At 46.7% G+C, this 12,667-nt stretch overlaps 2 protein-coding genes across 8 annotated transcripts in view; both read right to left on the bottom strand.

Moving 5' to 3' along the window:
- Positions 1–2,778, bottom strand: part of USP11 (ubiquitin specific peptidase 11) — a 17,956-nt gene extending 15,178 nt beyond the window's left edge. For both annotated transcript variants that reach the window (XM_012811292.2, XM_012811293.2), the window contains exon 1: positions 2,635–2,778. The gene's annotated coding sequence lies outside the window, so the exon portion shown is untranslated. The remainder of the gene's footprint in view (positions 1–2,634) is intronic.
- A 3,836-nt stretch (positions 2,779–6,614) lies between these two features.
- The window catches only part of CDK16 (cyclin dependent kinase 16), a 14,503-nt gene continuing 8,450 nt past the window's right edge, over positions 6,615–12,667 (bottom strand). For 3 of the 6 annotated variants that reach the window (XM_023519053.1, XM_023519052.1, XM_012811295.2), the window contains exons 7-16: positions 11,510–11,604; positions 11,360–11,422; positions 10,983–11,106; positions 10,664–10,784; positions 10,476–10,573; positions 10,285–10,390; positions 10,157–10,199; positions 9,914–10,004; positions 7,961–8,038; positions 6,615–7,581 (exon numbers count right to left, since the gene is read on the bottom strand). In XM_023519053.1, the coding sequence (XP_023374821.1) occupies positions 7,538–7,581; positions 7,961–8,038; positions 9,914–10,004; positions 10,157–10,199; positions 10,285–10,390; positions 10,476–10,573; positions 10,664–10,784; positions 10,983–11,106; positions 11,360–11,422; positions 11,510–11,604 (863 nt within the window). In that variant the 3' untranslated portion in view covers positions 6,615–7,537. Of the gene's footprint in view, positions 7,880–7,960; positions 8,039–9,913; positions 10,005–10,156; positions 10,200–10,284; positions 10,391–10,475; positions 10,574–10,663; positions 10,785–10,982; positions 11,107–11,359; positions 11,423–11,509; positions 11,605–12,667 lie in introns of all 6 variants that reach the window. The other 3 variants (XM_012811297.1, XM_012811296.1, XM_023519051.1) reach the window with 1 other exon arrangement.

Raw genomic sequence — 12,667 nt, 5'->3', positions numbered from 1 at the left:
AAAAAAAAAAAAAAAAAAAAAAGAAGAAAGAAAAAGAAATTAAATCAGTCTAGATGACCAAATCAATTACCTGCCCTTGCCCAGATCTGTCAGCTGACAAGACAGAGGCGCAAGTATTAATACTGATACAAAGTATATGATCTGGGGTTCATCTATAACTTCAAAATGCTTTATAAACACATATTTCCTGACCACTGCAGTAAATCTCTTTAAAATGCACAGCAAATTAAAGAACCCTGAGATGCTCTGTTCTTCCCTAAATAGGTAAGCATTAAAAAAGTAGAGTTTAGTGAAAATGCTTCACGATAATACCCACCATAGCAAAGACAAACTGGCTTCAATACTGAACCAACACTGGTGTGGTAATTTTTTTTAATGAGGTGAAATTCACATAACATAAAATTAACCATTTTAAGGTGAACAATTCAGAGGCATTTTAGTACATTCACAATATTGTGCAACCACAATATCTGTCTACTTGGGAAACATTTTCATTACCCCAAAGTAAACACAGAATAGATGGGGTAATTTTAAAGGGTACTGCCCACTATGACAGGATTTCATGTCCAATCTTCCAATGATACAAACATGACAAGGTTGTAAAGGTAGGAAGAGGCAAGAACCAAAGCCTCCAGGTCCTTTTGAACATCTCTCAAGGGACTATTTAAAAAACATTCCAGTTACTGTTGTTTCTCAGGAAGGAATGAGGCTTTTCCCTGCTAGAAAGCTATGATGTAATGTTAAAAAAAAAACCAAAAACACATGGCTTGGATTTGTATTCCCAATTTGAGGAATCTCAATTTATCATCCCAGTAACAGGGATACACACTTTATTGGTAAAGTTATTAAAGAACTCTGTAAAGTAAGCAAACCTCGCTCAAAAAGGCCCTAAGGTTTAATGTGTTTGAGGAACAGCAAGAGTCCAATATGGCCGCCCTGACGAAGAAAGGGAGGGAGTGCGTAGAGGAGAAATCAGAAAGGAAACAAGGGACCAGCTTTGTAAAAGCCTTGCAAGTCATTGTAAGGATTTTAGCATTTACACTGCAGGAGATAGGAAACTGTTTAGAACCTTCTGAGGAATAGTTGGACATGATCTATGTTTTAAAAAGAATTACTACGTATGTAAAAAGGAAAATGGTACCTTTACAATCGAGAAACCTGGCAGACACCACAGTAACCAAGTGACCAATGATGTCATGTGGATACCATGTATCACCTGATATGAAAAAGGCTCACAGTATACATCCAGTATGATTTCATATTTATATATAAAGTATGATTTCACATACGCACTCCATCTATATGAAGTGAAAGCTTAGACAGCAACTACTATTTAGAAATGCATACAGTGATGGTAAAATATTAAACAAAAGGAAGAGGCTGTTTACTCAAAATGCAGAGTAAGTTTTCCATGAAATAAGGAGGGTAATTTTCATCTAGGAGGGCACAGAAAGATTTCTTAAGGTTATATTCACCTGGGTAATAACTTTAACCTGAGTGGTTAATTCACATGTTTTTATTATTCTTTAAATTTTTTCTTACTTTGAAATCCTCACAAAAATGGCAAACTACAAATAATTTCCCCATATGTCCTTCAACCATATTCTCCAAATCAAACATTTTATCCATTTGCTCAATCGTTGTTTATTATGTATTTATTTATTTTAAAATGACAAAAATTATGTGTATTTATGGTGTACAGTATGTTTTGATATAGGTATACTTTGTGGAATGACTAAAACAAGCTAATTAACATAACCATTACGTCACATCCTTATTCTTTTTGTGGTAAGAACATTTAAAATCTACACTTAGCAATTTTCAAGTATAACTAACTCTAATCATGTTGCACAACAGACTTCCTGAACTACTCAATCTAACTGAAATTTTGTATCCTTTGACAAACACCTCCCCAACTTCCCTTCCGCCCCCACCATATAAATTTTCAACATGCTAATTTTTCAACCTTTTGAGCATAAGTTGTTTGTATAATGGTTACTTACACCTAAAAATTTCAGTATGTATTCTCTAAAAACAAAAGTATTATCTTAAACACACTACAAATATCACAATCATGAAATCAGTACTAAGATCTAATCGATTCCTTAGTTAAATTTCACCGATTTTCCATTGTTTTTTTTCTTTTGCGGCAAACGAGAAAAAAATGTGCGAAAAACCCCCCTGATTTTTATTAATAATTTATTTATTTTTTCCTGTTCCAGGATCCAATCGAGGATCAGGATGCATTTAGTTATCATGACTCAGTAAATTACATTAATTCCTTCAATCTGGAACAGTTCTTCAGCCTTTGTCTTTCACGACCTTGACATTGAAGAGTACAGGCCGTTTATTTTAATAGAATGTCCGTCAATCTGGGCAGCGTAAACATTTTATTAATCTTTTTAGGTCTTACATATTTCACAATTTAAAAGCGAGGTGTAACTCGGCGAGAAATAAAATGAACCCAGAGGCAGTAAATTTCAAGAGGCACTGGTTAGCAAGGAAATCGTAAAACAAGCCGATTTATCAAAATACGCATTGATTTTTAAAAATATTTTTCCTGAGTTAAAAAATAAAACAGCACTAAAAACAGAAAACAAATAAAATATCGCAGGCCCCTCCCGGGCTAATCACCTGCACTTTCTCCCGACCCGAGAAGAAGGCCTCCTCCAGAGCCAAAAACCTCGCCGCGTCACAAACTTTGCTCGTTCGCAGACGCCATTTTCTGTCTCCTAAGTACCAACTCCCCTCCTCCAGCCTCCCTCAGCCTCGGACCACGCCCCTCGGCTACGTCACGGCTTAGCCTGGTTCCCAGGCGCCAGACTCCAACCACACGTAAGCTCCCGCTCCCGCTCCCTCCCTCGGCCCAGAGCCGTTAGGCTCAGAGTTCGCTCTTCTGCTGACGTCACAAGGCTCGCCTCGTTCGCTCCCGCCCCTAGTAACTGCGAAGCACGCAGACCCCGCCTCCTTCTTAGGGTCCAAGTCCCACCACGCAGGCGCAGTCCTAGCCCCATGGCCGTTTCTTCTCAGGCCCCGCCCCCAGGGCGCTTAACAACAAACCCCATTTTCTTCTTGGGCGTCAGACTGCACCACACAGGTCCCGCCCCTTTCCCAGATGCTGCGATTCAATCACAAACACTTCCCCGCCCATCTCTCTGGCTGTCCCACCGGCAGGTCCCCTATCCCCCCCCCCCGCCCGGCAGTTACCCCGTAGACCTCTTTTGCCAAGTCCCCGGCAGTCGCCAACGCCCCCACTGTCCCCTAAACCGAGGCTCCACCGCAGCCCAGCCTCACCAGCTCTCGCCCGCCCGCAGTGGACGTTCTCGCCCACTCTCGCCATTCTCAATCTGGCGCAGCTGGCTGTCCAGGCCTGGCACCACCTCGTGCTGTGCCTGTCTGTTCTCAGCCGCTGCTGCAGCCGCGACGGCGGCAGTAGTCGCCGCGACCGTCGCCATCGCCGTAACGTCTTCCTCTCACAGCCAACGCAGCTGGAGATAGAATGACGCCCCCCAACTGCCACTTCCGGATTCTAGTCCCGGAAACGGAAGCAGAGCCCCCCAAACGGCAGCGAGGGTACTGCCATATTGGAAATGGCCCCCCAAGCTCAAAGGGATCAAAGAGCTAGGCGGACATCGGACTGTGGGCAGTGAGGCCTGCGACTAATAGGTGGGGTAGAACCTTCAGTGGGAACTAAGAAAAAGTACCTTGTAGGATTTAAATGCCGGGTTGAATTAGAGCAAAAGGTTACGCGAAAGGCGGAGCCTGAGGTCCCCGACGTAGGAGAGGACCCCTACCCTAGGAGCAGTGTTTTTGTTAGCCTGACCAGAATGCCCTTCCTTCATGGCAGTACGTTTCTTATCCATCAAAACCCAATGCAAAAGAGATCTCTATCTACTTAGAGTAGCTCACCTGGGCCTGCAGGCCATTGTTTCCCTTCCTCACAAACTTGTGGAAGGCAAGTCAGACCCAACTCTTGTGTGTTAGAATCACCACAATGATGATAATCCACCCAGTTTATTAGTTGCCTCAGGTACTGTCCTTGTCACCATGGAAAATAATAAGTGGCTAGTTTGGCAGGATCTGTGTTCAAACCCAGAAAGCATATGGTAGTAAGTGGCTACTTTGGCAGAACTGTATGCAAACCCAGGAAGCAAGAAGTATGGTTCCAGAGGTGTGATCTTAAATAATCAGGCCAGACAGTCTCAAACTGTGTTCCCAGGCAGTTCAGGAATACTCCAGGGTTTCAGAGTCAAAACTATTTTCACAATACTTTTTCACCCTCCTTTTCTCTATGTGTGTACAGTGGAAAGCTCTTTAGGTTGTCCTCAATTTTTAGGAGTTAGAAAGGGATTCTGAAACAGGGGTTTCTCAACCTTAGCACCCTTGTCATTTGTTATGAGGAGCACTGCAGGATACATAGTTGCATCCCTGGCCTTTATCTACTAGATAACTGCACCACCACCACTACCACCCCCCCCCCCCCCCCCACAACAAAGTGTCTCCTTCCAAACATTACCAAACGTCCTCTGGGAGAAAAATGTCTCTGGTTGAAAACCACTACACTAGGCTATGCTATCCTGTTTTCTACCAGGGCTCCCAGCACTTATGGCAATTATTTTAATATTTCTCTCTCTGGCTACCCCCCACCTGGCCATTCTACAAACTCCTCAAGACAGTCTTGTGATTCTGGGACTGTTTCAATGACTTCCTTCAGCCATCACCACCCAGTGTTTTGGGTTTTTTTGAGACAAGAGTCTCACTTTGTCAGCCTCAGAGGTGTGGTGGCATCATAGCTCACAGCAACCTCAAACTTGGGCTCAAGCGATTCTCTTGCCTCAGACTCCCAAGTAGCTGGGACTACAGGCATCCACCACATTGCCTATTTTGAGAGATGGGGTCACAATCTTGCTCAGGCTGGTCTGGAACCTGTGAGCTCAGGGCAATCCACCAGCCTTGGCCTCCTAGAGTGCACCCAGTATTTATTTACTCACATTTATGAATAAACTTTTCCACACCCCTGAGCCCACGCACACACAGATCTCTCTCCCTGCTCCAGTTTCATAACTCTAATTTTCAGTTAACATCTGAGGGCCAGGGATTATATCTTTATTACTGTGATTCCAGCCCCTAGCCCAGACCTGGCACAGGTGAGGGGTTACAACCCAGTTGGGTAAGACTTTAAGGCAGAAATAAGCAACCCCGGCAGTTGAGTTGGGTCTGGCACATTGCGGTTGGTCAAGTGCAGCTAAATCCTGTGATTCTCTGAATTGACTCTCATTTCCTCTCCCCATCCTTGGACTGTTTCTTCACCTTCCAAACACCAACCTCGGCTCATACCAAGGACCACTTCCCAGAGCAGCTGTGTGAATTCTAGTTTTTTTTGCAGTTTTTGGCTGGGGCTGGGTTTGAACCTGCCACCTCTGATATATGAAGTGCCTCCTTGAGCCACAGGCACCGCCCCGAATTCTAGTCTTTTAAGTCCAGCCCAGCAAACTTGTACCTCTTTGCAAGGCCCTCATTTTTTCCATCTTCCCTTGAGATGACCATGTTATCTGATTCTAGCTACAGGAAGACTGAAGAACTTGTTAAAGTTCTTAGCCCTATTACAAGAAAACAGACAAATAGGGAGAGCACCATGGAGGTGTCCTGTTTTCCCTGCTTGCTTTCTTATCTCTGCAGACATGGCAGCCATTGTGGCACCATAAGGTTGCAAGCTGAGACATCACCAAAGTGCTTACTGCAAGCTGAGACATCACCAAAGTGCCTACTGGGACACAGTAGCATTGATTAGAGGTCCATGGGCCACCACTGTGAGGCTTTAGTAAACAATCACTTAATTAGGTTTACTGTTACTTAATACATTTGCCTGACCCTGCCCTCCCCACTTCTTTTGCCTGGAAAGCTATCTCTGGCTTCACCCAAAATGGTGGTACCAGGGCTGTAACTCAGAACAAAGGAACTCAAGGCCTCAACTATCCACATACTAAGTTGTGCCATTTGACCTCCTGCCTCTCACAAACTATCCTATCCTTCCCAGTCATGTCACCTGCACTCAAGATTTCCATTTCTTCCTAGACATTAATAATCCAAAATTTTGGCTCTATCTATGGCCCCACTTCTTAATCTGACCTATGTATTAAAGGATACCTACTCAGTGGTCCAAAATCCACCCTCTCTCTCACATTCCCTCTCCATTTAGACCTCTTCATAGTGTCCTGGTCAGATGTGATCATACTGGGTCTCTCTGCCTCATCTCCCCATCCCTAGTTCTATTAGGTCTTTCAGTATCTTTCAAACAGCCTCTCTATACCCTCCTACCTACACCCTCTATCTGGCTTCCTCTTATTTTTAGGAAAATGTAACTATTCGCTTCAGCTTGATTCTCAGCTCAGCATTATTGAGCCTGCCGTAGCTGTTTCAACTTGATGGTTCCACTGCTACATGAGCAATCCCTCAGATGGCTTTTTCATACTTATGATGTGTCTCTGGGCCCACCCCCAGTGCTCCCCTAGACAATGGGGACCAGGTATGAATTCTCCCAGTTCCCAGTAATCACCTCAGCTTAAGGTATACACCCCTTGATACACTTTCCCCACATGGATTTGCAATCAGGCTTTTCACTTAGCTTTTTAATATTTCATACAACGATTATGGTGCATTCAGGAACCCAACCCCCCAAACCCCACGAGGAGGGGTCCCACCCCTGCCCTCCCACCCCGTTTCAGGGCCCCAGGGCTTAGGGTAGAAGAGGAGGTAATCACCCATCCAGGAACTGACCCCGGAAACTGTCCCTGCCCTGCTTCATCCTCCCCAGAAGTTAGGGGGCAACACCTGGGGGCAACACCGCTCACATACCCTCTAACCCTGCTTGTGTACATATATACACTATGGCTCCTCACTGACTTGGTTGGTTCCTGGCAGGGCCCCTACTCAACAGCACTGATTGGGATGGGAGCAGGAGGGCTAGGCTGGGGAGACCCTGAGAAGGAAGGAGGCCCCGGCTACAGGACTGCAGGAAGGAAAGAGTGGGGTCCCCCACCTTGTCCATTTCCCAGAGTCTCCAGTAGTCCTCAGATCCCCCTGCAGCTGGGGATGGCAGGTGGGGGTAGGAAGGCGAGTGGCCGTGGCATGCTTTCCCATAGCCAATCCCAGGGTCTGGTGATGGTCAGGGTTCCAAATAGGGGCTGTGTCCCTGCCTCTGAAAGGCTGGGAGCGGGGCTTCATTGCACAAAATACTGTGGGAGGGCCTCACACGGGGTGGCGCCCAGCCAGTCTGTATACAGAGATATTGCATTTAAAAAAAGGAAAACCTCTTCAAAGTAATTAAAAAAAAAACAATGAAACAAACAAACAAAAAAAAGGCTCACACAACATGAGGCAGGTGGGGCACGCAGGAAAGCAGGCAGGGGATGCCCAGACCCAAGGCATCACCACCATCTTGAGTTGAGATTCCCCAGCCTGGGCTAACTCCAGACCCCTGGCTGGCCGTGGGGGAGTGGTCCTGGGAAAGGTACGACGAGGAGGGGTAGGCCTGGCCTCAGTGTGGGAGGCTGGCACGGCCATGCTGTCCGCCGGCAACTACTGAGACAGAGACAGACAAGACAAACCAGGCGAAGGAGTGATGAGAGCTTTGTTAGCACCCAGCAGACAGGCCAATGGGTGGGCTGACAGGCCAATGGTTGGGTGTTCAGGTGGGCAGCAGGGGACAAGTGGGCAGGTGAACATGGCTCAGGCAGGTAGGCAGGCAGCAAGCAGGGAGAATGCAGTTGGGGGCTGCCCTGTGAGGGGTGTGGCATCCCTCCAGCTGCTGCCTGCTGGGGCCTCGGTCTGTGGCTTAGAACTCAGAAATCGGTGTCCACCACGCGGAAAGCTGGCCTGCCTGCGGGGGAAAGCAGAGCGGATGGCTGTTGTTGGGCAGATAGGCAGGTAGGGCAAGGGAAAAACAAGGGGCCACATCTACCTGAGTCAGGCATTGATGAAGACCGAAGGCTGGCCTCCTTTTGTAGCTGAATCTCCTTTAGTGCAAATATGGAAGTAGCTGTGAGTGGAGAAGACACAGAAGTGGGGAATGAACCATGGAACCATCTGGTATCAGCCCCCAAATGATTCTATTGGGGGAATAGAAAAAGTTGCCCCTTGAGGAATGACTTTTATCTGTCAAATAATTTCACATACAAACCAGCTACAGCTAGGGAAGATGGAATATAGACCATTACATGACACAGAGAAATTTATTGATTATTGATTTTGTTAAGTATACTATTGGTATTACAATTACTACCTGTTAAGTCCAGGTGGTGGATAGTGTTTTGGGATTTTATCTGTTAATCCGGGAGGAGACAGGGTAAATGGGCAAATTTTTCTAGGTGTGTTAATGCCATTATGTTTAAAAAAATCTTTTAGAGTTATATGCTGAAATTATGGAAGAACGTATCTGGGATTGGATTTGATTCAAAATAAGAATATAGATAAAACCAGATTTGCCACAAATTGATGACTTGTGTACTTAGAGATTCATTCTATTATTTTGTCTAATATATAATTTGAAAATATCCACATTAAAAAGGTTTTTCTTTTTTGGGGGGGGGTGGGGAACAGAGTCTTGCTCTGTCACCTGGGCTAGAGTGCCACAGCCTCAGCCTAACTCGCAGCAACCTAAAACCCTCAGGCTCAAGTAATCTTCCTTCCTCAGCCTCTGGAGCAGCTGGGACTACAGGCATTTGCCACATGCCCGGCTAATTTTTGCTCAGGCTGGTCTCAAACTCCTAAGCTCAAGCAATCCACCCACTTTGGCCTCCCAGAGTGCTAGGATTACAGGCATGGGCCACCATGCCTGGCTTAAAAACTTTTAGTGGCTCATGCCTATAATCCGAGCACACTGGGAGGCCAAGGCCAGTAGACTGCTTGAGCTCAGGAGTTCGAGACGAGCCTGAGCAAGAGTAAGACCCTGTCTCCTAAATAGGCAAAAAAACCCAAACCTAAAAAACTAGCTAAGTGTAGTGGCTGGAGGCTGTCATCCCAGCTATTGGGAAGACTGAGGCAAGTGATCTCTTCAGGCCAAGAGTTTGAGGCTGCTATGAGCTATGATAATGCCATGGCACTCTACCCCAGGCAACAGAGTGAGAATCTGTCTCAAAAAATAAATAAAAAATAGGCAGTGCCCATAGCTCAGTGGGTAGGGCACTGGCCACGGACACTGAGGCTGGCAGGTTTGAACCTGGCCCAGGCCTGCTAAACAACAATGACAACTACAACCAAAAAATAGCCAGGCATTGTGGTGGGCACCTGTAGTCTCAGCTACTTGGGAGGCTGAAGCAAAAGAATCACTTAAGCCCAAGAGTTGGAGGTTGCTGTGAACTGGGACACCACAGCACTCTACGGAGGGTGACACAGTGAGAGTCTGTCTCAAAAAAAAAATTAAAAATAAATAAATATTCCATTTCTATAAAGTAGGACAGGGAAAACTTATCTATGCTGTTAGAAGTCAAAACAGTGGTAACCCTTGGGGTGGGGCCATGAATAAAGAAGATACAAAAGAGCTGGAGGAGTTCTAATGTTCTGTTTCCTGACCTATATGCTGTTTACATAGATGTATAGTTTGTGAAAATTCATTGTATTGTGTATTTAAGATCTGTGCATTTTAAGCATATATAAGAAACTGTCTACTTTAAAAAAGATAAAGTGCTATTGTATCTATTTTTATGTTATGTTTGAAAATTTTCCTGAAAAGTAAAATGAAATGAAAACTTAAAAAAAAAAAGTTCACAAGAAACACAAACCATCACATTATGTGATCAAGGATGTCTCCCTGTTTAAGACAGCACAGTCAGAACCCTACAAAATCGAGCTGTCCCTAGTAATACTGTTCCCCAAAGTCCCTGCCTTGGCTAGTCCTTTCCCCAGCTCCACTCACTGTCAGGAAGTTTGTGGATCCGCTCCCCCAGACTGAAGAAGAATGGATGTTTCATGGCATCCTCTGCAGAGATCCGATTTCGACCCTCAAACTGAATTAGGGAAGAGTATTAGAATCTTTAACAAGTAGGTCTCTTTCCACCTGCCTCAGACCCTCTCCCTGGGTGTGTGTGTGTGTGGGGGGGCTGTTTCCCCACACCTAGGATCTCTTACCCTCAAGGCTGACCTAGGAAGTTGGTCTCACCTGCAGCAGCTTGGAGAGGAGGTCAGCCCCGTCGCTATCAAGTCTACCGCAAGGACAAGGACACCTGTTTTAAATTGAGTTTGGGCACCCTGGCCTCTAATCCCCACCAGCCCACCCACCAGCCTCACCGGGGTGCATGGCTCAAAAGGGCCTCGGCTCGGTACTTGGGATAGTTGTATGTCTTAAACTCCTCATTGGACAGGATGCCTGGCCACGTGTCCTCAGTTGGGGTTCCTGGCAGGGAAGAGGAGTTACCTCTAACATCTTGCAGGTCCTCACCTGCATGTCCCCACAGCTTCTAGGGTTCATGCCTCCTCACCTAAGATGCGGAAGATGAAGTGCAGCTGTTCTTCCACTGTGGAGCCTGGGAAGAGGGGTCGGCCTGTGGCCATCTCATAGAAGATGCAGCCCACACCCCTGGGCAAAAAGGGCAGGCAGAGTGAACAGGGAGGCAGTTGGCCACCCCCTTTACAGCATGCCCCTTACCACAATTCCACCTGTCCTCACCACATGTCAATCTGAGTGGAGTAGTCCGTGGACCCAAGCAGGATGTCAGGTGGCCGGTACCACAGTGTCACCACCTCATTGGAGTATGTCTTTGTTGGGATTGACTTGGCCCGGGCCAGGCCTGGGAAACAGAGAGGAGAGGCAGCTAAAATGGGGAAGTTGTGGGCAAAGTCCAGAGGAAAGTAGAGCTAGGACTGAGGGTACCCTAGGCAAAGTCTGGAGAGGCTGAGAAGAATGAGACTAAGTGGTCACAGGAAGCAGGGAGACTGGGATAATAAGGCTGGTGGATCAATGGGAAGAAGTGGGAGACTAGTGGTACCAAAGTCAGCCAGCTTGAGTTCTCCTCTCTCGTTGATAAGCAGGTTCTGGGGCTTGAGGTCTCGGTGTAGCACCTTCTGCCGGTGGCAGTAGGCCAGGCCACGGAGCAGCTGGAACAGGAACAGCTGAGGAGCCAGGAATGGCAGGCAGAGTCAAAGAGTATGCATGAGCCTGACCCTCCCCCACAGGCACTGTTCCCCTCCCAAACACAGACACCGAGCCTAGCACATTCTCACACACAAGAGGAAAGGGTACCAGTGTCCTCCAAGGCCTCCCAGCAAAAAAATCCAAAAGGGAAAAGTCAATTTCTGGGAGGTTTGTGAGGTAAGTGGGTGAGTGAGGGTCCCCTTGTGCCACTGCTTCCTGCCCCACACCCACTTTCACGTTGTGCATGTTGATGATGTTCCCACAGTCATCCAGGTACTGCTTCAGGTCCTTGTCCTGAGGAGAGAAGAAGTGGTACAGGAACAAGGGATCCTGGCCATCTTGCCACCCCCAACCCCCAAGCCGGGGAACAACCCAATTTACCAGGTACTCGAAGACAAGGGTGAGGGACTTCTCTGTGTGGATAATGTCATGTAGCGTAACAATGTTGGCATGTTTGAGGTCCTTGAGCAGAGACACTGCAGGATGCATGAAAATAGGACAGGGAAGCGTCAGGGTCCCAGCCCCAGGACAGACAAGAATGACCCCAGGGTTTCCTTCTTCCCCTAGACAGCCTGGGGTAATGCCTCACAGTCACAGGCTCTAACCTGTCCTATGTCTAAAAGAAATTATTTCCACGTTCCAGATGTGGAAAATAAAGCTCAGAGAGTACCTGGCAAGAACATGGAATTATAGCCCCAGCCTCCTGGACACTTCATCTTCAATCTGTTTTTGGTTTTTGAAAAGGGGCCAAGTTCCAACTTTCAGTACACAGGCCTGTAGTACTGTGTGAAACTTGGTTTGTGTGTTGAGTTTCTGTGCAATTCAAATCCATTCTGCATGATATTTTGACTGGAAACTATTGCAAGTAACTGGTGAGCACTTTCAGAGATGCTCCCAGGGAGGTGCCTGTGGCTCAGTGGGTAGAGCACTGGCCCTATATACTGAGGGTAGCGGGTTTGAACCCAGTCCCGGCCAAACTGCAACAAAAAATAGCTGGGCATTGTGGTGGGCACCTGTAGTCCCAGCTACTCAGCAGGTTGAGGCAAGAGAATCGCCTAAGCCCAGGAGTTGGAGGTTGCTGTGAGCTGTGACGCCACAGCATTCTACTGAGGGCGATAAAGTGAGACTCTGTCTCTTAAAAAAAAAAAAAAAGAGAAGCTCCCAAAACCAAATCAAGTAACTGGTTTGCAATTTATCCACTTTTTCTCCAAACAGGAATGAATTTCTGTTTATTTTCTTTGAGACAGAGTTTTATTTTATCACCCTCAGTAGAGTACTGTGGCATCATAGCTCACAGCAACCTCAAACTCTTGGGCAAGTGATTCTCTTGCCTCAGACTCCCAAGTAGCTGGGACTATAGGTGCCTGCCACAATGCCTGGCTATTTTTTTTTCCCACTTTTTTAGAGACAAAGTCTCACTTTGTTGCCCTGAATAGAGTACGGTAGCAGCACAGCTCACAGCAACCTCCAGCTCTTGGGCTTAGGCGATTCTCTTGCCTCAGCCTCCCGAGTAGCTGGGAACACAGGTGCCCGCCACAA

Source organism: Otolemur garnettii, unplaced genomic scaffold (genome assembly GCF_000181295.1).
Source record: "Otolemur garnettii isolate 467f Iridium unplaced genomic scaffold, OtoGar3 scaffold00153, whole genome shotgun sequence".
Classification (NCBI taxonomy): Eukaryota; Metazoa; Chordata; class Mammalia; order Primates; family Galagidae; genus Otolemur; species Otolemur garnettii.
Note: the sequence above shows the minus strand (reverse complement) of the source record. Positions and strands in the feature narration are given on the sequence as shown.